Source organism: Lissotriton helveticus, chromosome 2_1 (genome assembly GCF_964261635.1).
Source record: "Lissotriton helveticus chromosome 2_1, aLisHel1.1, whole genome shotgun sequence".
In the NCBI taxonomy this organism is placed as follows: Eukaryota; Metazoa; Chordata; class Amphibia; order Caudata; family Salamandridae; genus Lissotriton; species Lissotriton helveticus.
The window spans coordinates 1,427,184,407-1,427,209,785 of NC_136059.1; the positions used below are offsets into that span (position 1 = coordinate 1,427,184,407).

At 47.0% G+C, this 25,379-nt stretch overlaps 1 protein-coding gene across 2 annotated transcripts in view; it reads right to left on the reverse strand.

The window, feature by feature from the left end:
* ERCC3 (ERCC excision repair 3, TFIIH core complex helicase subunit) overlaps window positions 1-25,379 on the reverse strand; it is a 2,074,468-nt gene that overhangs the window by 1,660,343 nt on the left and 388,746 nt on the right. For both annotated transcript variants that reach the window (XM_078676352.1, XM_078676351.1), the window contains exon 3: window positions 3,081-3,286. In XM_078676352.1, coding sequence (XP_078532478.1) covers window positions 3,081-3,286 — 206 coding nt within the window. The remainder of the gene's footprint in view (window positions 1-3,080; window positions 3,287-25,379) is intronic.

Below are 25,379 nucleotides of genomic sequence, written 5' to 3' on the forward strand. Positions count from 1 at the left end.
AATTTGAGTGCATAAAAAGAGATGCGATAGGAGCAATACCCTTGCAAGGATATGATCCCCAGGGAAAAACGGTACTCACAACGGACGCCAGCGACAAAGGCTTGGGCGCAGTGTTGATGCAAGATCGGGGACAAGGGGTAATGGACACGCTGAGTTTTGCGTCTCGCACCTTGAGCGACACAGAAAGAAAATACAGCGTCATCGAAAAGGAGATGCTAGCTGTGGTGTGAGCAATGACAAGATTTAGACAATTCCTGTGCGGCACAAGGTTCCAATTAAAGACAGATCACAAACCCTTAGTGAGGGTCCTAACATCCAGTGGGCACGCGAGTGCCACCCCCAGGATCTCGAAAATGACATTAAAGCTATTGGAATTCAGATATGATGTGGAGTATATCCCTGGCAGCCGGAACAAAGTAGCAGATTATCGGAGCAGAGCGGCAGCCATGGAACCCAGAGAAGATGACCAGGCAGGCGGAGAAGAGATGGTGGCCCTGACGGATGACCAAGAGAAGGTCATCAGCAATCAAGAGTGGAAAGAAGCATATGATGCGGACCCAGCAATACAGGAGGTGAAATCGTGCATAGAACAAGGATGGCCCGAGAAGAAGCGCATTAGTGAAAATCTGAGGATGTACTATGAAGTCAGGGATGAACTTTTGGTGGACGATCAAGGGGTATTTGTTTACAGGGGGGACAAGGTTATTCCCCCAGTGGACATAGTTCCCAAACTCCTGGCAATACTCCACGAAGGCCACTTGGGGATAGGCAAGATGAAACTAAGAACCAAGCAAAGCTACTGGTGCCAGGTATGGACATAAGAGCGGAACCACATGTCAGAGACTGCCCACAGTGCCAAGGAGCGGACAAGACACTCAAGCCATTGCGCCCGGCGCTGGGAAAGTTTGATCCTCCACAGAACCCCTGGGAGGAGTTGTCCATCGACATATTGGGTCCCATTTTGGATAGACAAGGCATTCAAAAGTACGTATGTGTCCTGGTGGATAGATACTCGAAGTGGCCTGAGATGAAGGTAGAAGAAGTGATGGACACAGATACAATATTAAAGTTTCTAAGCGACACATTTGTGAAGGAGGGCATTCCAAAATCTATCCTGAGTGACAATGGCCCTCAATTCACCTCAGACAAATGGACCAACTTCATGGAAAGAAATGGTATCCTCTCCAAGCACACATCGATCTATCATCCAGCAGGGAACGGACTGGTAGAACGGTTCAACCGGGTGGTGATGGGATCCGTGCAAGCTGCGATATCTAACAACAAGGACTGGGAGAAAGAGATATGGCAAATCATATGGGCATACAGGATTACTCCCACAGGGACTGGATATAGTCCCTTCCAAATCTTAAGGGGACGTGACCCGTTCACGAAGGACAACCTAGTGTGGAAGGAAAAAACCATAATGAGTAAGTGGTCCCCTGCGGTAGTTCAGGCGAACTTGGAAAAGGCACAGGCCGTTTATGCCAAGCACTACAACTGACGGAGGAACGTGAAGGACACTGGATTAGAGTAAGGTGAATGGGTGCGAGTCAAGTTGGCAACTATGCAAAGGAAGGGGGATAGTAAATATAGCAAACCCCTGCAGGTGAAGGTGTATGACAGAGCGGCTCTGTTGAGTGACGGCAACGTCTGGTCCCAGGACCGCATGGCGAGATGCAACAAGGTACTCCAGTGGAACCAAGGAGAACAGGATCTGGAAGGTGCGGAGGTGCCCGAGGCAAGAGATGGACAATCTGATGGAGAGATGGACGTGGAAGGTGAAGAAGTCAATGAAGGGCAAGACAACGGAGGTAGCCCTGGAGCAGAGAGAGATATGGACAGGAACAGAGTGGCGGAGAGTCAGACCGTAATGGACAACAGGGTAGGCAGCGCAGAGACTCTTGAGAGAGAGACCGTGGCCACCCCGACAAGGCTGACCCGAAGGGGAAGAACAGTGATGAGACCAGCTTGGTTTCGAGACTTTGATATGAGCGGCGGACTGTGAGTTACATGTTTCCTTGTTTGGGAAAAAAGGGAGATATGTAGAGTTGGTGTTCTAGTAGTTGCACGTTGCATCACGATGCGACGTGCCGGCGGCCATCTTTAGGATGCGCGTGCAGCTTAATAGAAACGGCGCGAGTCCTGGGAGCACTGTTGCACCGGCTCGGCGCTCTCTGGCGTAGTAACTTAATAAATACAGCGTGCCACTAAGAACCAGTGTCCTGTCATTATTGGCGGCAGTGATAACATTACATAGACAACTGTAGGCGTTTACAGCGCTTTAAAAACAAAAAGAAAAAACCTCTACTGTCTTCAATATTACTCATGTGCTGCAAAAATGCCACTATGTTCTCGGGCTAAATTTATCACGTTTATTTCCCGGCAGTACGTTATGTCAAAACTATTCTTAAGCAAGGCCCTTTAAGGCTTTCTGTATAGTTTAACCCCTACCGCGCTACAGCGTTTTCCCGCTGTGCGCTGATTTTTCAAAATCGCGTTGTTTATGACAAAGCCAGCTCGTCATCCGCGTAGCGCAGGTAACGCCCATGACTAGCTGGCTTTGTCATTAGCGCGGAAGGGGTTAAGAAATGCTGGCACACTACCCGATAGAAAAATTAGGCTGTATTAAACGCAAATTCAATTTACCAGAACACAGATCACTACAAATAATACATTAACAAGAGGAATTGTCTAAAACTAGAAAAAAAATCGAAATTAGTTTAAGACTGAGAAAGGAGGGAAATCACAATGAGAGGGTAAGGAAAGCACCAGTGCCTCAGTACACGGACTGGTGCTCTGGCAGACCGAGAATGGGAAGACTAGATGGGTATGTTTAACATGGTTGGTCATTGTTCATCAAGGTAAATTTTGACAGGACTATGCAGATTCAAAAATGTAAAATGGGATAGAAATGAGCTTTTGTGGAGTCAGAATCAATTAAATGTCTTTATAGTTGGAGCTTCCAAAAATTATTTGCACATATATATTTTTTTACGCCAACAACTACACCAGTCAACGTTTTCTGTAGCTCTAGGATGAATTGAAATCAAGAGCATGTTTCAGAGAAATTGAAAACCTACCACCCAGAGCGGACGGGAGGAGTGATCCCCCTTCAGCGGCATCTGGATCCTGTAATCTTTCGCTCCATATTCATCCTGCCTAATTAATGATTCCTCCACCTGCTTCCCTGCTGCAGATGGGACAGCTTCCTGGGACTCATTGATGGGGATTTCATCTTCGTCATTATCCTCTTCATGACAGTGTCGTTTCTTTGATTTCTTCTTTTCTGAAAGCACACAAATGTAAAAAATGCTCAGCTGCCTTTGAGAAATAGTGGTAGGGTTTACACCCGGTATGACAAGCACAGAAATCAAGTGAGCCAAGGACCTAAAAATAGCTATTCCACTCAGTACTGAACCCTTTAAAAAAGCAGACGTCTATAAATTACAAAAATGCAGAGTGGTGATCAGAGACTGGCTGTACAGCCTTTGTTCGAACTCAACCTGGATAAGATAGATTGTGGTGGTTGTGGGGATGCAGGTTTTAAGTGCTGACCTCTGGAACCCAACCCTCTGCCGTATTGTTCTCTTGCGTTGCCAAATAAAACGCTGCACTTGGTATTCTGAAACCTCTCCTTCATTCTATACAAAAGGTTTCAGGAAATCTTCAGCATGCAACTTATGGGCTGTGTGAGGTTATTATGACATACATTCTGCCGCTGGAATGAACGTGTAGTGCTTTTATGCAGTCCACTTCTATTCACATAGACTAAATCAGATTCACCTTGTGACCATGTGTTCAATTTGTTGTGTTCTGGTAAGGTTGGGCACTGCCTTTTGTTTCAGATTGTTTTCTGAGATTTTTACATAGTACCTTCTCTTTTCCTCAATGATATCTGCTTTGTATGCTTTCAAGCATGGTTTATGAGGATCTCCGCCTGAAGGTGCTAGGTCAATGCGCCATAGTCTTTCCTGCTTTCTGCACTTGCTGTCTCAGCTTACGCAATCTGTCGGAAAACCAAGGTGCGGAGGGCATTGTCTTGCTGAATAATGACATTTTATGGGTGCTAGGGTATCCATAACTGCCAATAACTTCTTAGATCACTCGTCTGCAGCTAAATTAGCGCTTAGATGTTCTGGAAGCTGACAATTTGTGAACAAGCTAACAAAGGCCTCATTGCTAATCAGATTAAGATTCCGTTTGTCAGCCACTTTCCTATTTTCAGGTCTACTATTCCAAGATGCAGAGACCCTTAAATTAAAGGGAACGGCAAAGTGGTCTGACCAAGCTAGCAGAAGGGGCTCTCCCACCCTAATACGATGATCGTTAGAAAATATCCCATCTAGGGTGTGGCCTGCCGCAAGTGTGGGGGATGTGACCACTTGTGTGCAACCACAGCAGTTCATACTTTCTAAGAGGGTTTGTGTGTCGTGAACTCGATTGCACTCTTGCCCAGGAGACTCTTACCTGTAGGGAACACAGCCCAGACACCCGTTTTGCGCTGTGAGCGCGTGGTTACCCTTGGCTGCTGGTCCCCCCGCTGCCGCTTACAGCATCACGCGGCCGCTGAGCGGGGGGATTACAGCCCCCACAATCCTTTGCGGGGGTTTGCCCGCCCACCCACGCCCACTTCCGCGCCCGGAGGCGCTAAAAACTGCAGCGTCCCTCGGTGGAGCGGGGAACTCGATTGCACTCTTGCCCAGGAGACTCTTACCTGGAGGGGACACAGCCCAGACACCCGTTTTGCGCTGCTGTGAGCGCGTGGTTACCCTTGGCTGCTGGTCCCCCCCGCTGCCGCTTACAGCATCAAACGGCCGCTGAGCGGGGGGAATACAGCCCCCCCAATCCTTTGTGAGGTTTGTCCGCCCACCCACGCCCACTTCCGTGCCTGGAGGCGCTAAAAACTGCGGCGCTCCCTCGGTGGAGCGGGGAACTCGATTGCACTCTTGCCCAGGAGACTCTTACCTGGAGGGAACACAGCCCAGACACTTGTTTTGTGCTGTGAGCACGTGGTTACCCTTGTCTGCTGGTCCCCCCCGCTGCAGCTTACAGCATCACGTGGCCGCTGAGCGGGGGGACTACAGCCCCCACAATCCTTTGCAGGGTTTGCCCGCCCACCCACTTCCGCGCCCGGAGGCGCTAAAAACTGCGGCGCTCCCTCGGTGGAGCGGGGAACTCGATTGCACTCTTGCCCAGGAGACTCTTACCTGGAGGGAACACAGCCCAGACACCCGTTTCGCGCTGTGAGCGCGTGGTTACCCATGGCTGCTTGTCCCCCCGCTGCCGCTTACAGCATCACGCGTCCACTGAGCGGGGGAACTACAGCCCCCACAATCCTTTGCGGGGTTTGCCCGCTCACCCACGCCCACTTCTACGCCCGGAGGCGCTAAAAACTGCGGCGCTCCCTCCGCGTCGCGGGACGCACGCGGGCGGCGCCGGGCTACGCCCAGGACAAGGCCGGGACCGTCCAAGGCCGTCACAGGCCAGAGGAGGCTGGGCTGGGCCACCCCTCTAAACGTGTTGCATATCCAGGCAAGAACAATTTGAGGAGTTTGGGTTTGGTAATATTGTGTGTTGCTTTCTACTGGAGGGGTACTAGAGTTTCTCGTTGTAACACTTGTGTATTCTATTATTGTTGTTTAGCATGGCTTTGCCAAGTGTGAAGGGAAGGAAGTCGGTGCAAAATCCACCTGGTGGCAACATCTCAGGGACACTAGATAATTATATCATTCGAGCTGTAGGGGTATTAGAGAGGGAAATAGCCTTAACAGAAAAGCGTTTATCCCTGGATCGCTTGTGTTCAAAACGGTCCTCGTTAGGTAACATCAAGAATGCTGTCACTCCAGAAAAAAAACCTTTACCCAGATCTAGTGAGAATAGCCAGAGAAGCACCAGTTTAGGCTCAGAAGGGTGTAACACCATTTCATCTTCGAACATCTCACAAGGCAGTACCTTTTCACCGGATGTCATTCGCCCTATTGTACTAACTAATAAAAAGTCGATTGTTGTTGACATCCCTAAACCCACAGTTATTTGCCCAAAACAACCGGGTAAAAGAAAAAGGGGTGGGGGTAGACACACAGGTAGTAAACCTAAAATCACCAAGACATTGAGGTACTGGGTTTTTAAGAACCGGCACAGAACCGGTAACCCAGCGGTGTCAGGGAACCAACACCCAGAGACCTCGGGTTCTTCCTGAGTCAGACCTACAGAAACTCAGAGTCTTCTAGGTGAAGTCAAAGATTAGTTTATTGGCTGCAACCAAGGTAACAGGGTCCTAGAAGTACAATACGGGTATGTTCTCAGGAGACTGCACACTTTCACGAAGTCAGGCTTCTCTCTTTATACATGATTTTCAGCCTTGGGCAAAACATTCTTTGAATTCGTGGTGTTTCATTTATAGTTACTGGTTACAAAAGAAAAGCGGAGTCATGATGACATGTACATATTTCACGTCGTGCTGCCCATAACAAATCATCCGGCAAGGCCCAATATTTCATCAGATGTCGCTGGACCCCTATTAAAAACGGTCACCTCCCCATCATAAAGCAAGTGAAGAAAAGGAGTGGAGAAAGATGTGAGCGAGATAGGGCAGGTGTGCGCACTGTAATGGTTTTATGGCTGGTTGAGCCTAGATGCTATCTTGCTCGGCCACTGGGAGGGAACTGACCTAACGAGTCCGGCCTGGGGCAATGGTTCTAACTTGTACTGAGGTCAGGGAGAAGTCGATTAAGGAGTACGTGTCCTTGTGGAATCAAATTCAACTGGATTAAGGCCTATGTAAAGGGCAACATATAAACGGGAGTGGGGTTTAGAATGTAAATGACGATTTCAAGGTGAAATCGTCACTCGAATACGCCGAAAATACATGTACATGATGTACTCGTCATTCTCGGTCTTTTGATACCAAATTCGTCCTATTTCGACGAAGTTTTTATTCTCGAGTCCAGTACTATTATATGAATCCAGATTTTCAGAACCACAGACCCTCCTTTTGCCCTTACATAGGCAATTAATCTATCCTCATGTTAGTCTGAGTCCAGATCTATATTCCTAAAGTCATTGAGATGTTGCTGTAACATCATTCTAGTGCTTAGTTCATCTCTTGACACAGGCTTCCTTACACATGATGTAGCACAGAGGCCACATATTGCAGGAGCACACTGTATGCATAGACAGAACAGGAAAAGAATGGCTAAGACCATCCCAATGACCATCAGAATTTTCCATCCCCAGGCAGATATCAGTTCCCAGACCCATCCCATTAACGACCAATCTCCTTTATCCACATGAATGGATTCAGAAATTTTATGTAGTTTGGAGATGGCCCTGTACACGGTCGGAGCATTATCTGGGATGAAAATGCAACAACTAGACTGGATCAATTAGCATACTCCACCTCGGTCCGCAAGTATTACATCCAAAGCGACCCGGTTCTGAAGGGTCATAAGTCGATCCGACTGGAGCTCAGCAGTCAGGTTACTAAGGGCACCAGCAGTTTCAGTCACGGTGGATTCAACTACCCTTGTCAATTGCCTTATGTTCCTGCTGTTAGCCATGGCTCCCCAGAACGGCAGAAAACCCATTGCAAAGTCACCAAATTCTTGACCTGCAGTGTCTTCTTTACTCAAAACACCTCTAACTACCCTTGTCCGATAGTAATCCGCCGCTGCTGTGTAGGTGGGAGGTAACAGGAATGAAACAAAACATGAGCCAGAGAAGTCAGGGGGCAACCATGTATAGGCTCTATCATGGCAGATGAAATAAGTACCCTTAGCGGCTAAAAACGCAGGGGAAGTCTGAGATCCAAAAACATACGTTTCTGTACAGACACTCTTCCCTAGCTGAGCTCTGGGATTCCTGCCAATACCTTGCAGACACAGGTGACCTTGATGAGGTACGATCCAGATAGGGGACGATCTTTTGGCTTGCTGTTTCTCACTTAATGTAGTGCCATATCCGGTCACGTTCCAACCTACATATGCAAGTATCTCATCATCCGGGGTATCTTCATAGGAAGTTACTTCCTTGATCATGTCAACTATACCTTTGACTAGGGCGCTAGTCTTGAGGTTGTCTTTTACAGAACGTAGGGGTTGGATTTCTCGTGCATATATGAACATTGTCCTATATGCCCAGACTGAACCATTGTGACTAAATGGCAGGGCCAAATAGGGGATACCTTTATCCGTGGTGTGGGGCATGAGACCACACACCCAACAGTTAGTTGTGTTCATTACAAGTTGGTGTTGGTGTAATAACTGAACGAAGGAGTTATTAATGAACTCTAATCTCCTATTTGATTCGTGGTCAGGCAGAGGGTGGAAAGAATGAGAGGAAACAGTAGGAGGAGGTATGGGTGATGTAGTGGGCGCAAATGTCACATGAAAAGAGAATAAAACATAGCTTATCAAAAAGACCATTACGCTGGATAGCATAAAAATACACACTATTATAAAACTTTTCTTCGTCATCGTGTAAAAAAGTCTCTGCTTAAAGTTCATTTGTTTGGCAGGCCTCTCCACATCAGGAAACTCCATCCTCTCTAAGGTGCTGCCCGCGGTGGTAGGTTGTCTCTGCTAAAGGATGCTTCCGTCAGTCTAGGGCAACTCCCTTGGACCAACCAGAACTACCGACCTAACGTCGTCAGCTGCACCCAAAAGTCTTTAATCAACCGCGACCCTAGCAGCGGAACCCGGATGGCGGTTCGAAAAAACAAAAATAAGCAAGTTACCTAGATGGGAGATCTGCACTTTTAAAAAAATAGGATTTGGTAGTATTGTGCAGTAGCTAATATCTGCGCTGAAGATGAGACTGCCCAAGAACTTTCTGAATCTTTTAATTTCCTACACAATTCTGGAAGCAGATTGTGCACGAATTTATCGACAAACAATCTCTGACCGCCTTCTGTGGTAATATCTTGACCGCTGTGGTCAATGAATGTTTCTTCAAATCTGGTGAAGAAATCTGAAACAGTTTCTTCTTTCTTTTGCTTGCATGCAGATAACTTATCCCAATTTACGCGTATTGCAGGCATTATCGTTTTCATGTAATCTACTATTCTACCAGGGAGTTCTGCTATCAAAGGCTCAGGCTTGGCACCACCAACTTGTCGGGCATCTGCAGCAGTAATATTAGCCCACGTGTCACCTAATTCCTGGTCATGATCTACATGACAAATTTTACCCCATAAAGGCTGTGGAACAACATTCCCAAATAACATGTCGATATCTGCTAAATTCATTATACATGACCCAGCAGTTTGTGACAATTCTTTATAGTACCCTGCAGGATTTTTACGCGGATCTGGTAACGTTTGTTTGAGTGTTAAAACTTCAGCTCGCTTCCATGGGACATGTACCCATACACGTTGGAAATGTGGCGGAATAGGTGGGTTAGCGTTTGTGTCACCTTCCCTCCATTGTGGGGGAACTTCTCTCATAGGGTATTGTCGTGCCTTTTTCCTACTAGATGCACCAGATTCCGATGGTGACCCAGAACTGCTTCCCTTACTTCGATATGATAATAACATTTCAACTGCCTTTTCCACATCGGGACCTACAATCATACCCTCTCCAAACTTAAATCGTACACGACACATCTCTTGTGGGATGCATTCTTGATCATTGTCTTCTAAATCCTCGCCAAGAAAGACACACATCTGTTCGAAAACATATCTCTGTGTCGCTGCTTCCCATTGATGGAAGACTTCCATGACAGACTGTACATCATATTTTGCAGTGTCCATGACCCATTTCCGAGCTAAACTATTCAGGGAATCTCTCTCTTGATAATCAGGCAGTTGACTTCGCAACTGTCTTCTTCCTATGTTAGGGGTCACAGCAGGCGACCCGAAAAGAGGTAAAAGAAGATTAGTAACAGTGCTGGCCATTTTCTGCCGAATGGAAGGTGAAACTGAAGGACAAACAGATGGAAAAACGGGGTGAGATAAGGCGGGGGTAGAGATGGCAGAAGAGGTATCAGGAAAAATAGAGGGGCACTGGGCAAAATCGTAGAGGGAGCATTAGGAGATGTAAAAAGTACAGTAGGCAAAATCGTAGAAAACACAGGTGAAACAGAAGTGGTCGGTGGGCCTGGAGGAGGCTGCACCGAAGAAGTAGGAGGCAGCTGAAGAACAGCTGGTGGGTGCTGTGGAAGAGCAGGAGGCGCAGCTTGTGCAACTAAAGGTTGCGGGGGTGCTGTGGCATTCTGCGCATAGGGGGGTGGTGAATTTAATAATTGCGACATTAATGGGTCTTTTTCACGTTATTTTGCTGCCTCTTGCTGAAGAGACGGCAAAACTGGATAACACTTATCTATTGCCAATTTACGTTGCCTGTGCAACTGCTCATTCATCTGCTCTTCTTCATTATCTTTAAACTGCACGGCAGCTTGCATTACCGAAAGTCCTCCTTCTCTCTTATTTTTCTTAGCTAATTTAATTTCTTTTTGTTTGGCTTCTTTGCGCCATAAGCGGAAAGAGTCAAACATCGCCGGCCGGGCTTTCTTTTTAAAGAGTTTAACTTCAAGGTTGTCTAAGATTTCACAATCAAAGCTACCATATTGGGGCCATTTTAAAACACCATCTTTCCTAGTGTATTTAGTCCATACTTCGTTGTAAACGATGGGGCCTACCCCATGTTTTACATACAGTTCGTAAGTCGGAGTTCCAACTGGAGGAACCGGACATGAGTCCTCCAATCGGGAGTCCCTATTATTACCAAGACAAAACAAATTCCCAAGTCTAAGACTAGGCATCCTCGCTCTCTAGTCTAGTTCCAAAACTTCAAAGGATTATCGATTACGATATTTCTCGTGAATACACGAGTCCTTCGGTTATGGTGCTTGCAAGTACCAATACAAAACCTTTTGTATCCCAAAGATACCACAAAGTAAGTCCAACTAAGGACTGGGAGACGCTCCACTTATACTTAACTGAAAATATCGATGGCGTCACCAGAAGACTCGTCTCAGTGTTTCGCTCTACCGAAAATTTCAAGGGTCCAACATCAGGGCGATAGCCAGGGCAGCAGTCCTTGTAGCCGTCGGGAAGCGGGGAACCTCGCAGCAAAAACCTTCGGACCACGTCGACATGCAGGGGTCGATGAGGTGGTGGGCCCTCCTCCGGAATTTCCACACGAAGCTCCTCACGATCTTCAGGCTGATTGGTACCACTGGAATCGCCCCAAACGCTGGGCGCCAACTGAGGTACTGGGTTTTTAAGAACCGGCACAGAACCGGTAACCCAGCGGTGTCAGGGAACCAACACCCAGAGAACTCGGGTTCTTCCTGAGTCAGACCTACAGAAACTCAGAGTCTTCTAGGTGAAGTCAAAGATTAGTTTATTGGCTGCAACCAAGGTAACAGGGTCCTAGAAGTACAATACGGGTATGTTCTCAGGAGACTGCACACTTTCACGAAGTCAGGCTTCTCTCTTTATACATGATTTTCAGCCTTGGGCAAAACATTCTTTGAATTCGTGGTATTTCATTTATAGTTACTGGTTACAAAAGAAAAGCAGAGTCATGATCAATCAATCAATCAATCAATCAGGTCATTTGTAGAGCGCACTACTCACCCGTAGGGTCTCAAGGCGCTGGGAGGGGGGGGGGTGCCGCTACTGCTCGAACAGCCAGGTCTTGAGCTTCTTCCTGAAGGAGAGGTGGTCTTGGGTCAGGCGCAGGTTGGTCGGAAGTGAGTTCCAGGTCTTGGCGGCCAGGTGGGAGAAGGATCTTCCTCCTGCTGTCGCTCTTCGGATGCGGGGGACAGCGGCGAGGGCGTGGTTGGTTGATCTGAGGAGGCGCTTGGGAGTGTAGAAGTTGATCCGGTTGTTGAGGTAGCTCGGGCCTTGGTCGTGTAGGGCTTTGTGTGCGTGGGTGAGGAGTCGGAAGGTGATTCTCTTGTTGACCGGGAGCCAGTGCAGATCTCTCAGGTGTCCGGAGATGTGGCTGCGTCGGGGGATGTCGAGGATGAGTCTCGCCGAGGCGTTCTGGATCCGCTGGAGTCTCTTCTGGAGTTTTGCAGTGGTTCCGGCGTAGAGGGCGTTGCCGTAGTCCCGGCTGGTGACGAGGGCTTGGGTGACCGTCTTCCTCGTCTCGGTGGGGATCCACTGGAAGATCTTACGTAGCATGCGCAGGATGTTGAAGCATGACGAGGAGACGGCGTTGACTTGTCTGGTCATGGAGAGGGAGGAGTCCAGGATGAAGCCCAGGTTGCGTGCGTGGTCTGTCGGTTTGGGTGCGGTGCCCAGGGCGGGGGGCCACCAGGAGTCGTCCCAGGCGGAGGGCGTGGAGCCCAGGATGAGGACCTCCGTCTTGTCTGAGTTCAGTTTCAGGCGGCTGGTCGTCATCCATTCGGCCACGTCTCTCATCCCTTCGTGCAGGTTGGCTCTGGCGGTGGCGGGGTCGTTGGTCAGGGAGAGGATCAGCTGGGTGTCGTCGGCGTAGGAGATTATGTTGAGGTTGTGTTGGCGTGCGATGGCCGCGAGGGGGCTCATGTAGACGTTGAAGAGGGTGGGGCTCAGTGAGGATCCTTGAGGGACGCCGCAGATGACTTCGGTGGCCTCTGACTTGTACGGTGGTAGGCGGACTCTTTGTGTTCTTCCGTCGAGGAAGGAGGTGATCCATTCCAGTGCCTTCTCCTGGATTCCGATGTTGCTGAGGCGCTGTATTAGGGTGCGGTGGCAGACAGTGTCGAAAGCCGCGGAGAGGTCCAGGAGGATGAGGGCCGCTGTTTCTCCGTTGTCCATCAGAGTTCGAAGGTCGTCGGTGGCGGCGATGAGGGCGGTCTCGGTGCTGTGGTTTGCTCGGAAGCCGGACTGTGAGGGGTCGAGGGATCCATTCGTCTCGAGGAAGGCGGCCAGCTGTTTGTTGACGGTCTTCTCGATGACTTTGGCCGGGAACGGGAGGAGCGAGATGGGACGGTAGTTCTTGAGGTCGGTGGGGTCTGCTGTGGGTTTCTTGAGGAGAGCGCTGAGTTCGGCGTGCTTCCAGCTCTCAGGGAAGGTGGCGGAGTCGAAGGAGGTGTTGATGATGTCCCGCAGGTGGGGTGCGAGGACAGCGTCGGCTTTGTTGAAGACGTGGTGAGGGCAGGGGTCAGTCGGAGATCCGGAATGGATGGAGTTCATGGTGCGGATGGTGTCTTCGGTGCTGATCGGGGTCCAGGTGCGGAGGGTGGTGGTGGGTGGCGTCGTTGCGGTTGTGGCTTGCGTTGGTTGGTTGTTGAAGCTGTTGTGTATGTCCGTGATCTTGTTGTGGAAGTAGGACGCGAGGGAGTTGCAGAGTTCTTGCGACGGGGTGATGTCGTTGTTTCCGGCGTTGGGGTTGGATAGCTCTTTCACGATGTTGAAGAGTTCCTTGCAGTTGTGTGCGTTGTTGTCCAGCCGGTCCTTGTATGCATTTTTCTTGGTGGCGCGGATCAGTTGGTGGTGTTTCCGGGTGGCGAGCTTGAGGGTGGTCATGTTGTCCGTCGTTGGTTCCCTTCTCCAGGCTTTCTCGAGGGCTCGACAGTTCTTCTTGGAGCTCTTGAGTTCGTCGGTGAACCATGGTGTTTTTCTGCTGCAGGATCTGCTGGGTGGGGTTCTCAGAGGGGCGAGTTCGTCCGCGCAGTCGTTGTTCCATTTCGTGAGGTTGTCGGCGGCCTGGCTGGGGTTCGCTGAGTTGGCGGGAGGGTGCTGGCTCAGGGAAGCGGTGAGCTGGTCGGCTGTGATCTTGTTCCAGCTTCTTCGAGCAACCTGTTGCTGGTGGTGGTGGATCGTCGTTCTTCGTTCTTCTGCATGATGACATGTACATATTTCACGTTGTGCTGCCCATAACAAATCATCCGGCAAGGCCCAACATTTCATCAGATATCGCTGGACCCCTAATAAAAACGGTCACCTCCCCATCATAAAGCAAGTGAAGAAAAGGAGTGGAGAAAGATGTGAGCAAGATAGGGCAGGTGTGCGCGCTGTAATGGTTTTATGGCTGGTTGAGCCTAGATGCTATCTTGCTCGGCCACTGGGAGGGAACTGACCTAACGAGTCCGGCCTGGGGCAATGGTTCTAACTTGTACTGAGGTCAGGGAGAAGTCGATTAAGGAGTACGTGTCCTTGTGGAATCAAATTCAACTGGATTAAGGCCTATGTAAAGGGCAACATAAACGGGAGTGGGGTTTAGAATGTAAATGACGATTTCGAGGTGAAATCGTCACTCGAATACGCCGAAAATACATGTACATGATGTACTCGTCATTCTCGGTCTTTCGATACCAAATTCGTCCTATTTCGACGAAGTTTTTATTCTCGAGTCCAGTACTATTATAAGAATCCAGATTTTCAGAACCACAACATCGAATATATCTGTAAAATCTTCTCTTACCAACGATATTAGATCTACCAGCTCACTCTCTGTCCTTAGTAAAGAACTGACTAAATCCTCACTTAACGTTACCCTACAGCCTCCCACGCGCCCTATACCAGCTTATAGCGAACCAGTGGGGCTTCTATCACAAGTGGAACACCTGTTAAAATCACTCATGCTCCCACTTATAGAAAGGCTCAAGGTAATAAACCAGAACCTGGGAGAGATCCAACTGGCAACCACAGAAAACACTATTGCTGAAAAATCTATCTGCCAGTACTCAACCGGGGGGTCCCCGGAATCTACCCGGTAATTCGTCTATGAATCCACCTTCAACACTTAGCTTGGCCCCCACATCATCAGTGCCTGGAAATGGGAATCTTAGCCACGGAGGAAACGGGATAGAGGACGGGAGATCGAATAGACAGCAGACTATGTGTAAACTAGGTAACATGGGTGATCGCAACAAGCCCGTACAACCCAATACACCCATAACAAGACCGGCTGAAGGGAATCTGGATGTAACCATTAAAACTGTGGGTATCCCCCCCGATTATTGACCTACCCCCGGAATCAACACCTTTGGTGATAGTACTAGGTAATGTACCTCCCCTCCCCACTGGAACCAATGAGAACTTTAGCCATTTGAAAAATAAGGTGACACTGGCTGCACCATAACATCAGGGATGGATATGGAGCCAGTCATAACGTTATCATGGTACGCCGGGTATCCTGGGTAGGTAGCTCAAGAAAAACAAGAAAGGGTGATTGTATCATGATAAATTTTAACAGCCCACTAATAGCGGAAGGGATTCTCAGGGGGACCTAAGGACATAGGTATTGAGATATTACCACTAGGGTTCTTTTACCGGTCAGCAACCAGAGTTCAACCAGCTAGGTGGAACAGGGGATCTCGAGTTAACTCACCGTACTCCAGGGGATGCCAGGGAATGGGCACATCCTCTTTGAGCCCCTTTAGGGCACCTCTTGTGGGCGGCCCTGGGGCTCCCACTCTGTTAGCAGGTTCCAACCGATATGCTGTTCTCTCTGGACTAAATGACTGACTGACCCGCCCCCAACCTCACCAAAAGTAACGTCCCATCTAATACGAGTGCTCCATCAGCAAACATTTCTGTCGGTGGGCCTGCACCCTTGGTGGAAATACCAGCTCCCCCAACTCTTAATTTAAATGAAGTAGCCCGGGAGTCTAGCTCTCTTTTAGGAACTTCGTCTGCCCCTCTGGAAGTGGTTAACCTGGGTACTCTGGATAAATCTTAAAATCAACAGAATATCCTCTCCTGGAACATTGCGGGGCTTGAGGGCAAGGCCTCTGACCCTTTATGGGTCCAGTTTGTCAGTAATTATTCGTTAATCTGTCTTCAGGAGACATGGCTTTTGAGTTGTAACGTGGCATTAGAGGGGAACAGAGCCTTCTTCGTACCGGCGATTAGAGCAACTAGTGGCAGAGCGATAGGTGGTTTGGCTATTTTTGCTTCACTAGCTCTCCGCTGTAGCATCAGGACTATTTCTCTTGACAACAGAAATATACAGGTTATTCACCTGGGTCATAAAAACAGCACCCTCCTTGTGGTAAACTTTTATAATTCCATTAACAAAGGCGAAGGATGTGGGATTACTGAACTAAACAATTTTGTCAAGCAGGGGGGTGCTCCTAACGGGAAGAACCTGCTAATCGTAGGAGACTTTAATATCCATCCATGTGGGGACCCTAAGTCGAACCCCTTGGAGTCACTGGGCTGCCCACTGATCTGGGGTCTCCACTTTGAGCACACTAAACAAGGGAACATCCTTAACGATATGCTCAATGAGCTAGATTTATCTTCTGCTCTGGGTTTCGCGCCAGCCTCTAGCATACAAGAGAAACCGACATTTAAGGGTAGAGGTAATGGATCCTTCATAGATCATATTTTATTATCCATATCAATTCTACCTCTCCTATGGGGATTCTCTATAACCCAGAATGTATATAGTGATCACAACCCCGTCTGCGTGACAATAAGAGGGAACCTTTTGAAAATGAAGTGAAGCGCAGTGGGTAGCAATTGTTTACAACCTGTTGATGGAGGGCGGCGGCTCAAATGGAGCCAAGTAATCCCAACCCTTTTTTTTGATACACTTAAGGCCGACTGTGATGCAGAATTTACATGTTGTCTCAATGATGAATCGCCAGCCCTAGGAATCTTAGAATCGTTTGAGGGGATAGCATCTAAAGTTGGAAGGATGTTGCTAGTACAAGGGAGACCCTGTAAAAACCTTAGGGCGGGCCTGAAAAAGAAACTCAGGGATAGATCCCTAATTTGTACCCTAAGGAAGAATTACAAAAACGCTTTGGTTAAACGAATGTGTGAAATTAAAGAAGCATTGTGGAGGGAATTACTAGATCCCATGACGCTAGTAAGTAGCTCGAGATTTTGGAGCACCATTAACCGGTCACCTTTTTTAGCGGGTGTAGTGGGCTCCAATATAACTGAGGAAGAATGGGTGTCCCACTTTGTTAGTATCTTTAAAAACACGTCTCCTAACCTGATAGACTATCCCGATAAATCTATGGACAAGGATGTGGTGATGTTCCTGGTTAACGAAATTGAGGTGGGCATTAATAATCTTACTAACAAAAAGGCCCGGGCCCGGACGGTATCCCTCCGGACCTATTTAAATCAGACCCCTCTTTCTGGGCACGGATTCTGACTGCAGTGGGCAATGCCGCAGCCATGGAAGGTTGCCCAGCGTCCTGGAGTGTCTCCACAATTGTCCCTGTCCACAAAAAGGGGGATCGTAGCTGCACGAAGAACTATAGGCCAATCTCCCTGATTGACTCGGTGGTAAAGGTCATCAGGGGAGGGGGGGGGGAGGGTCATTTTAGCGAAATCATCCGCTTGGGCGGAAGAGAATAACATCATATCCGATATTCAATATGGGTTCCGCCCAGGCCATTCGACAATGGCCCAATGCCTGAACTTATATCTGATTCTAGGAAAGTACACCCTTGCCCGTACCGGGACCATCTACATGGCCTTCATGGACCTATCATCTGCCTTCGATTTTGTAAATCGGAAAAAATTATGGCAGTCCATGGAGGTCATGGGAGTGGAGCGAAATCTGGTGAATTTCCTCAGGGATCTCCACAGAGACACTAAAGCCAACATCAGATATGGTGGTAATCTGAGGGTGTCAAGGAATTTCGATATTGAACGGGGGGGTTCGTCAGGGTTGTATTTTGGCCCCCTTTATTTTTAACCTGTATATAAATGATCTTGAAGGGTCACTACTGGACACAAGGGCTGATTACCCTTATGTGGGAAGGCGAGGACTGCCCGTCCTGCTATACGCGGATGACGCAGTCCTCTTGGCCCGAAGCCCAAAAGGGCTACAAACTTTGCTTTATGCATTTCACGACTTTATGGACAAGCGAGACTTGTCCATAAATAACACCAAATCCTTCGTGATGCAAGTCGGACCACGCCAAAAAAAACAGTTCCCATTTGGGGTTAACGGGGATAGGGTCCCCTACTGTACAACCTTCTCGTATTTGGGAGGCCTTTTAGATTATCGGCTCAATTGGGCTGCGCTTATAGAAAAAAATGGGTGAGGTCACAAGGGCAAATGCCGCATTATTTGGTTTTGCAGCAAAATTAGGTAATTGCCCCCTGGCAGCCATGCTAAAGATTTACCGTGCTAGATCTCTATCTATGGCTTGCTATGGGAGTGACCTGTGGGGATACACTAATCTTGATGGTCTCCAGGTTGTAGAAAATATTTTTTTAAAACAATTATTGAGTATCCCGAAGGGGTCTGCGAATCTATCAGTGCACTAGGAAACGGGCATGCCTTATTTATGTGACACCCTGGCCTTGCGCCCCCTTATCTTTTGGATAAAATGCTGGCTTAACAAGGATATTGGTCTTACACATGACCTTTTGAAAGAAGTTCCGAGACTAGACTATAGGACCAATATTCCTTGGATTAAGTACTTAAAAAAACAGTTTCAGTGAGCTGGGACGGCTGGACCGGTTTTTAAACCCTGAAGGAATTACTAGCTCGGATGTAGCACTTGTGAAATATTCCTTCTCCCAAATCAGGAAATTGGAAAGCGAGGAGAGGGAAATGCTGAAGCCAAGTGTAAGGTTACATCTGTTTTTAAAAACCACTATAGGCCTAGAACCTTGCTTAGAATGGCCTCTGCCAGCGTACGAGCGATTTTTACTAACCAGGTTCAGATTAAACTAGTTTCATCTTTTATTAGCAGTGCCAAGAGGCAGCCATAAGGGGACAGTGTTAGCATCCTGTGGCTGCGACAACAAGTCTCCACAGGACCTGCTACACTTTACGTTCTTTTGTATTTACTATGAAATGTCAAGGGCTTATTATTTAAAACCGATTTTAAAAAAGTTAAATTTTGAACAAGTACGTCCCGCTCTCTTATCTGCAACTTTTAAAACCTGATTGTATCCCCTTTGTGGCCGGCTTTTTGAAATGTGCAATGAATTACAGGAAAAGTCTAGATCTCTAAAAAAATATTATGTTCTGCTGAATTCATGTATTTTAAAGCTCACTAATGATCCGCCCTTTTGTTTGCCAATGTGAGCATCATTTTAACTTCACCTCTTTTTACCCAGTCTCTTTTATATATTTTGTACCGCTTCCCTGAGACTGTTTTGTCTTGTATGTAACTTTTATGGTTTTGCACAAAAGTAAACCGAATAAAGTTTATGAAATGAAATTAAATGAGTGTTGTGACTTAGGCTATTATCTAAATGAAAATTAAAGTCACCAAGAAGTGTAAAATTTGTTCTTTCTAGGTAAGGCTCTAAAAGATTACAAAAATCCTTACTGAATGAAGCCCTAGGGCCAGGTTGTCGATAACTGAGAACACCAGAAAAACTTTCTGTAGGATGCGTGTTTATGGAAAAGTAGAACGCCTGGTACTGGTCGAGAGGTGAGGTGAGGTGAGAGGTTCAGAGCAACAAGTAAATGTATCCCTGTACAGAATGCCCAGTGCCCCCCCCCCCCCCCTCGCCGTCCTACTCGGTCGAATGTGGTAAGGCAATATCCCGAAGGGATAGCCTCTACAAGATCGGGACCTGAGAAATCATTAGCCCACGTTTCTGTTACGAACACCCAGTCCAGTTTTCGTTGTAGAACAAAATCTTTAAAGGCCACGTTGTTTTTGATCAGGGATCTAGCATTGATAAGAAAGCCCTGAACTGACTTCTCAATAACGGAGGGAGTACCTAGGGCCTTAGAAAAAACAGGACTATCCTCTCCTCCCCTATGGTTCCAAAATCACAGGACACAAAAAGAAAACCCTTTCCTAGCAAGGGTTTCTGGGTCTAAAGTGTGTTTGCAATGAGCCCTAACCTTGCACAGTTCCAAAAGTTACTCTCTTGAATACCTTATCCCTACCTTTAGACCTGGCAGAGAAGAACCAGCATACCTGGCGCCTGGCGTGTACTTGCCGCTGACAAGTGCAGACGGGCGTGCCTTTGGCGCGGCGGGCAGGGCATGCTGTTTTTATAGGCTTCGCGCACTAGAGCGCTAACCCACCTGTCTCCTCCCCTCGCCAGCCGGCAAGGAACAATGGAGCCGCCTACACCTTCCACAACAAACGGTAAAGACCGCGGTGGACCGGGGTGTAAGGCAGAAACAAGAACTGCTCAAGATTAGGGTAAGTACACATTGAAGCTGGTAATGTGCAAAGAAGCAAAATAGAATTGTTTAAAACATCCACTCAGTTTAAAAGTTAAAAAAAAGTGTGCCCCCAACAAGCTTTTCGGAATAGACTAAGCTGCCGACATGCGTCCCAGAAGAGAGAGCCAGAAGGAGGGCTACTTTCCAGGTGAGAAAAATTTAGCTCTGCTTTGTGACTTGGTTCAAAAGGCTGCCTCATTAGTCGTGTGGGGACCAAGTTGAGCTTCCATTCTAGAGGGGCTGCATGCACCAGGGGGAAGGTGTGGAAGATGCCCCTCATGAACTGCTGTACAAGACTAGAAGCACAGAGAGTAGGAGCTTGAGATCTTCTATAGTGGGAAATAGCAGAAAGATGAACCTTCACTGAATAGGAAGTGAGACCTGACTTTGCCAAAGAGAGAAGATATGGCAAAATCTGTTCAGGAGGCGCTTGAAGCGGCTGCAAGTTATTTCATTGGCACCAGAAGCAGAATCACTTCCATTTAAGGTGGTAAGTCTTGATCGTTCTGTCAGCTCTAGATTTTGCAATAATTTCCCTGCATTCTTCCGCAATGTCAAAGTCCCTGAATTCTAGGAACTCGGGAGCCATGCATGCAAATGGAGAGACCGTGTCTGGGTGACATACTTGGCCCTTGTCTCTGGTCAGAAGAGATGGAGATGGTTGTAGGGGTATGGGCCGCGACTCAGACAGAAAACGAAGCTCCGGGAACCTGTACTGCCTGGGCGATCGTGGCGCTATCAGGATCAAACGAATCCTCCCGTCTTCATCTTAGTCAATACCCTGGGAATTAACAGGAAGGGGGGAAAAAGCATAGGAATATATTCCGGAGCATCGCATTAAAAGGGCATTCCGCCACCCCCCCTGGCAGAGGGAACCTTCCGGCATAGATCTGGCATATGGCGTTCTCTCTCGTTGTGAAGGGGTCTAATGTTGGTTTTCCCCATTTACTAAACACCTTGTCGAGCTGCAGCTGTTCTAGCTCTCATTCGTGACAACTGGACTCCATTTTGCTTAACATATCCACCAGAGTATTGTGCAGACCTCAGACATGTTCGGCCTTGAGCGAGATCCCGTGCTGTGTCATCTAATCCCATAGCTCCTGCGCTTCTTTAGATAGGGTGATGCATTTGGTTACCCCTTGTTTTTGGACGTAGTCAATGCTGGTCTTATGGTCCGTACGTACCAGCACTGAGGAACCTGATTCTTGGCAAGAACACCTGGAGAGATAGGAAAATGGCTTTTAACGCTAGCCTGTTGATGTGCTGATGTTTCTGTGCAGAGGAACATTGCCCTGTATCCAACTCCTGCAGATGGCCTCTCCAGCTATCCATCAAGGTTTCTGTTGTCAGTATGAAGTCTGGGATAGTTTGGAGGAGAGAATGGACCTTTAAGAGATTTGACACGTGAAACCACTGTCGCAGTGTCTCCACCATGCGTGTTGTGATCTGTTTTATTACATCCTCCAAGGATCCAGATGTTTGTTGCCATTGCTTCTGTAGTTCTTCTTGAAGAGGCCTTATTCTCAGTCTGGAACTAGTGGAAATAGATCTATTGCTGAAGAACACATCCCTAGGATCGATTTGTATGTTCATACTGAAACTGACTTTTTTTATATGCTCTTTGCCAGTCTTTCCAATCGTATCTGCCTTTTGTGCGATAGGAAGGCCTTTCACTGAATGGTATCTATGGTTGCTCCCAGAAAGGATATGACTTGACTGGGAAGGTACAACGATTTTTCTTTCTTTACAGTGAGTCCCAGATTCCGGAACAATTGAAGGTACCGTATCTTCCGGCACATAAGACGACTGGGCGTATAAGACGCCCCCCCTACTATTCTTGCTAAAATGTAGGTTTCGTGCTATACTCGCCGTATAAGACTACCCCTCTTCCAACGCAGTCCTCATAGCCATTTTGAGAATTTATTTTGGGCTTATTAGTGATTCTAGCCCTCCTCCGTGACATGAAGTGTAAAGAACTGTCCTGTTCCTATATATTTTAAATATGGGTATAGTCCTGTTGGTGCCCCATCTTGGTGTCTATAGTTTACCCGTTACCATATATTCTGTAGAATGGAACAGTCAAAGTGGAGGTACTGTCGGTAGTGGATTTGCTCTCATACGGGACAATGGATGTTTCTGATTATGGCACTTATTTTTGAACCTTCATGAGGAAATTCCTACCCATGATCTTGCTAGCATTAAGAGAGTAGGAAAGCGGGTGAAGGAGGTCCCTGGAGTTATCGTAGTTTTAGTACCGTGTGTCATTGGATCTTGTCTTTCAATCCTGTCTTGTTGATGGACATGCAATTGCAGGAAGCAGGCTCTGTATATACTATACCAAAGTGAGGTATAGTGTGCACAGTCTCCAGTGGAACCCCAAGGGTAGGCAGAGGTAAAAGTAGAGAGCACCTTATTCTCGGTTTGTGGTAGTGTGGGTGAGCAGTAAGGCTCTATCAGAGGACAGTGTTAAGCATTTATTGTACACACTCAAAGACTGAACTCAAACCAATTGTTTGTATAAACAATATTGCTTTAGTCACAATTTTTTTAGAACCAAATAAAAAACAGTCACTTATAAACATAATGCTGTTTGTCATCAAACATGTACGGTAAATATAAAACATTGCAAGTGGATTAAACTTTTCATAACTCCAAGCTATTTTTACAGGATTTGCTGGTGTGACAGTTTCCCTTTAAAAGCCTTCAAAATCCTCCTCTTCGTCATCTGATCTCATAAGTAAATCAATGAGATCTTGTGGTACATTTGTAAAGCAGTCATCGTATGGATCTAATTCCGTATCAGATGGTGTGGTCTCGGCTTCGGCTTCCTCTTCATCTTGCCACAAGTAGTCGTCCTCCATACCATCTAATGAATTTGATATGCCACAATTCTTGAAAGGCTTGAAGACTGTTTCTGCATCAATATCATTCCAGGCTTTTATGACAAACTTGCACAAAACATCCAACTGTGGAGCACGCATGTTTCCTCCTTAAGTGAATGACTTTTCGCCGCTAACCATCCACTCATTCCACTGTTCTCGAATGAGATCTTTAAATGGCTTGTTTAGGCACACATCCAGTGGCTGTACCAACGATGTCAATCCTCCAGGAATAACTGCAGCATCTGTTTTTATTCTTGCCAGCCTTTGCTTGGTGCTGGGAGTTAAATGAGCCCTGAACATATCCCACACCAGTAGACTACGTTTTTGAATAAGTCCACCTGGTCGCCTGCTCCATACATTACCAAGCCATAGCTTTACCCCTTCTTAATCCATCCAGCCTTTTTCATTCACATGTACAAAACAACCAACAGGAAACTTGAGTTTCGGCATTGTTTTTCTTTTAAAAATAATCATTGATCTCAGTTTGGCGCCATCAGCTGTGCATGCTAGTACCACTGTAAAACTGGACTTCTCATGTCGGTTGTTTTTATTAAAATAGTTTTTTCACCTTTTGGATGGAGGACAGTTTATTTGCAACCATATCAAAATTCATTGGAGTTTCATCCATATTTCCGATACTACTTAACGCATAGCCATGTTTATTGTGCTGCTGTATTACGTAGCGATGGAAACTATGTACTTGGGCATCAAAATCTGCAGGTAATTTTTGTGCAATTTTCGTTTTTTGTCTCAATACCAGATTATACCTTCCCAAGAATCTAGTACACAAGGATACAGTGGCCTTAAATCTGTTGCTGAGATCAGGGTTAGTTTTGGCTCACGGAAGTGCAAACAAACGTATTTTATTTTGTGTCACTACATAACTGCTTTGGCGATGCTCATTCACCAGGTCTGCTACATGTTTTTTTTTAGTTCTGGCCAATGTGGGGTGCCTCTTCTTAATGCACACTTACCCCTTGGCATACTCCTTAATGCTTTTTCATTTGCTTTCCAGTCCCGAACCATCTTTTCTGTTACTCCATATTGTCTTGCAGCAGCACAGTTATTATGTTCCATGGCAAAGTTTACAACTTTAAGTTTGTAACTGGCTTCATATTTCTTTCTTCTTGCTGCTGCTGGAGCCGTGATGGGTTCTTGACTGTTAACCATTTGCATACTGTACTGTATGTACTGGTGCTGTACTGTATGAACCGGTACAGATACTGGTGCTGTGCTGTACTGTCTTCACCACCACATGTATCTGCTCACCAGATTGACTGCCTTTCCTGTTTAAAACAACCAGCCAATCACGGCAAGCGATGTACTGGTACTGGTACCGGTATTTCCTGTGCACACTGCATACAAACTCTGCTTGGATTTGGAGGTTTGTATTTCCTCTCATGTTCTAAAACATGTTGGTAGTGTCATCTTTACTATGTGCTCACACTACAGGCCCCCTCCAAGCATCTCCTTTCATTATTAAACAGCCATGCAGAACAGTATAGTGCATTTCAGGTATTATGCGTGTGTATCAAAAGGAGGTGTGTAAGGATTCAACATCCGACCTTAAAAAGAAATGCAGTGTGTTTGTGATTCATCCGGAATGTACCGTAATCACCCTTCTGAAATACCTGCAGCAAAACATTATGTACTGTATTGCCGGTGGGAAAATTCTACAGTCCCCTTTCTATGGCCATGAACTGAGGAGATCACGTACCGACGCTCCTCTCCTTCCGATGAACGCGAGATTTATGGCCACATCGGAAGGAGAGAGACGCCAGATCAGCACATGTGCCCGCTGTGTGGATTGATTCCCGGGTACCGTATCTTTGTCAGTCACCTCTAGTGATCTTTCCACAGTTACGGTACGTTCTTTGTCTTGATGCCTTGTTTTGTGTAAAAGCCTCATGGGTACAATTTCAGGTGATTGATATGCCAGAATTATCGCTCCGAATGAAAGCCCATCACAGACTTGTGCGTTGCTTGTTAAATCGGGTGCTCTTGACTGGGATGTCGAGTCATTTGTATTACTGCTTTGCAGATTACCGTAATATGTTGTGATTTGCACAGTTTTAGGTTGATCCTCTCTGTTGATGGTAGGACTTTGGTTTCTTCTCATTCCGCATTACGGTATATTAAACTTCCTTGTCGTCTGCAAAGCTCGGTGGAGTAAATATTTGATTAGCCTGTAATAGGGTTATGAATCTTCTTTTATATTGGGGATTCGATTAGGATGCTGCCGTTGAAGCGCAGGCTCTGATGTTTGATGATTTCTGCTCCAATTTCAAAGTCAGTGGAGCGTTGTTTCCACTCCCAAAAATGTGGTTCCCGGCGTATAAAAACGACCCCCGACTTTTGAGAATATTTTAAAGGGTTAAAAATGTGTCTTATACGCCGGAAAATACGGTAGGTGTTTGTGACTGGACTGTTTTTTTGTGCTGTTTGTGCC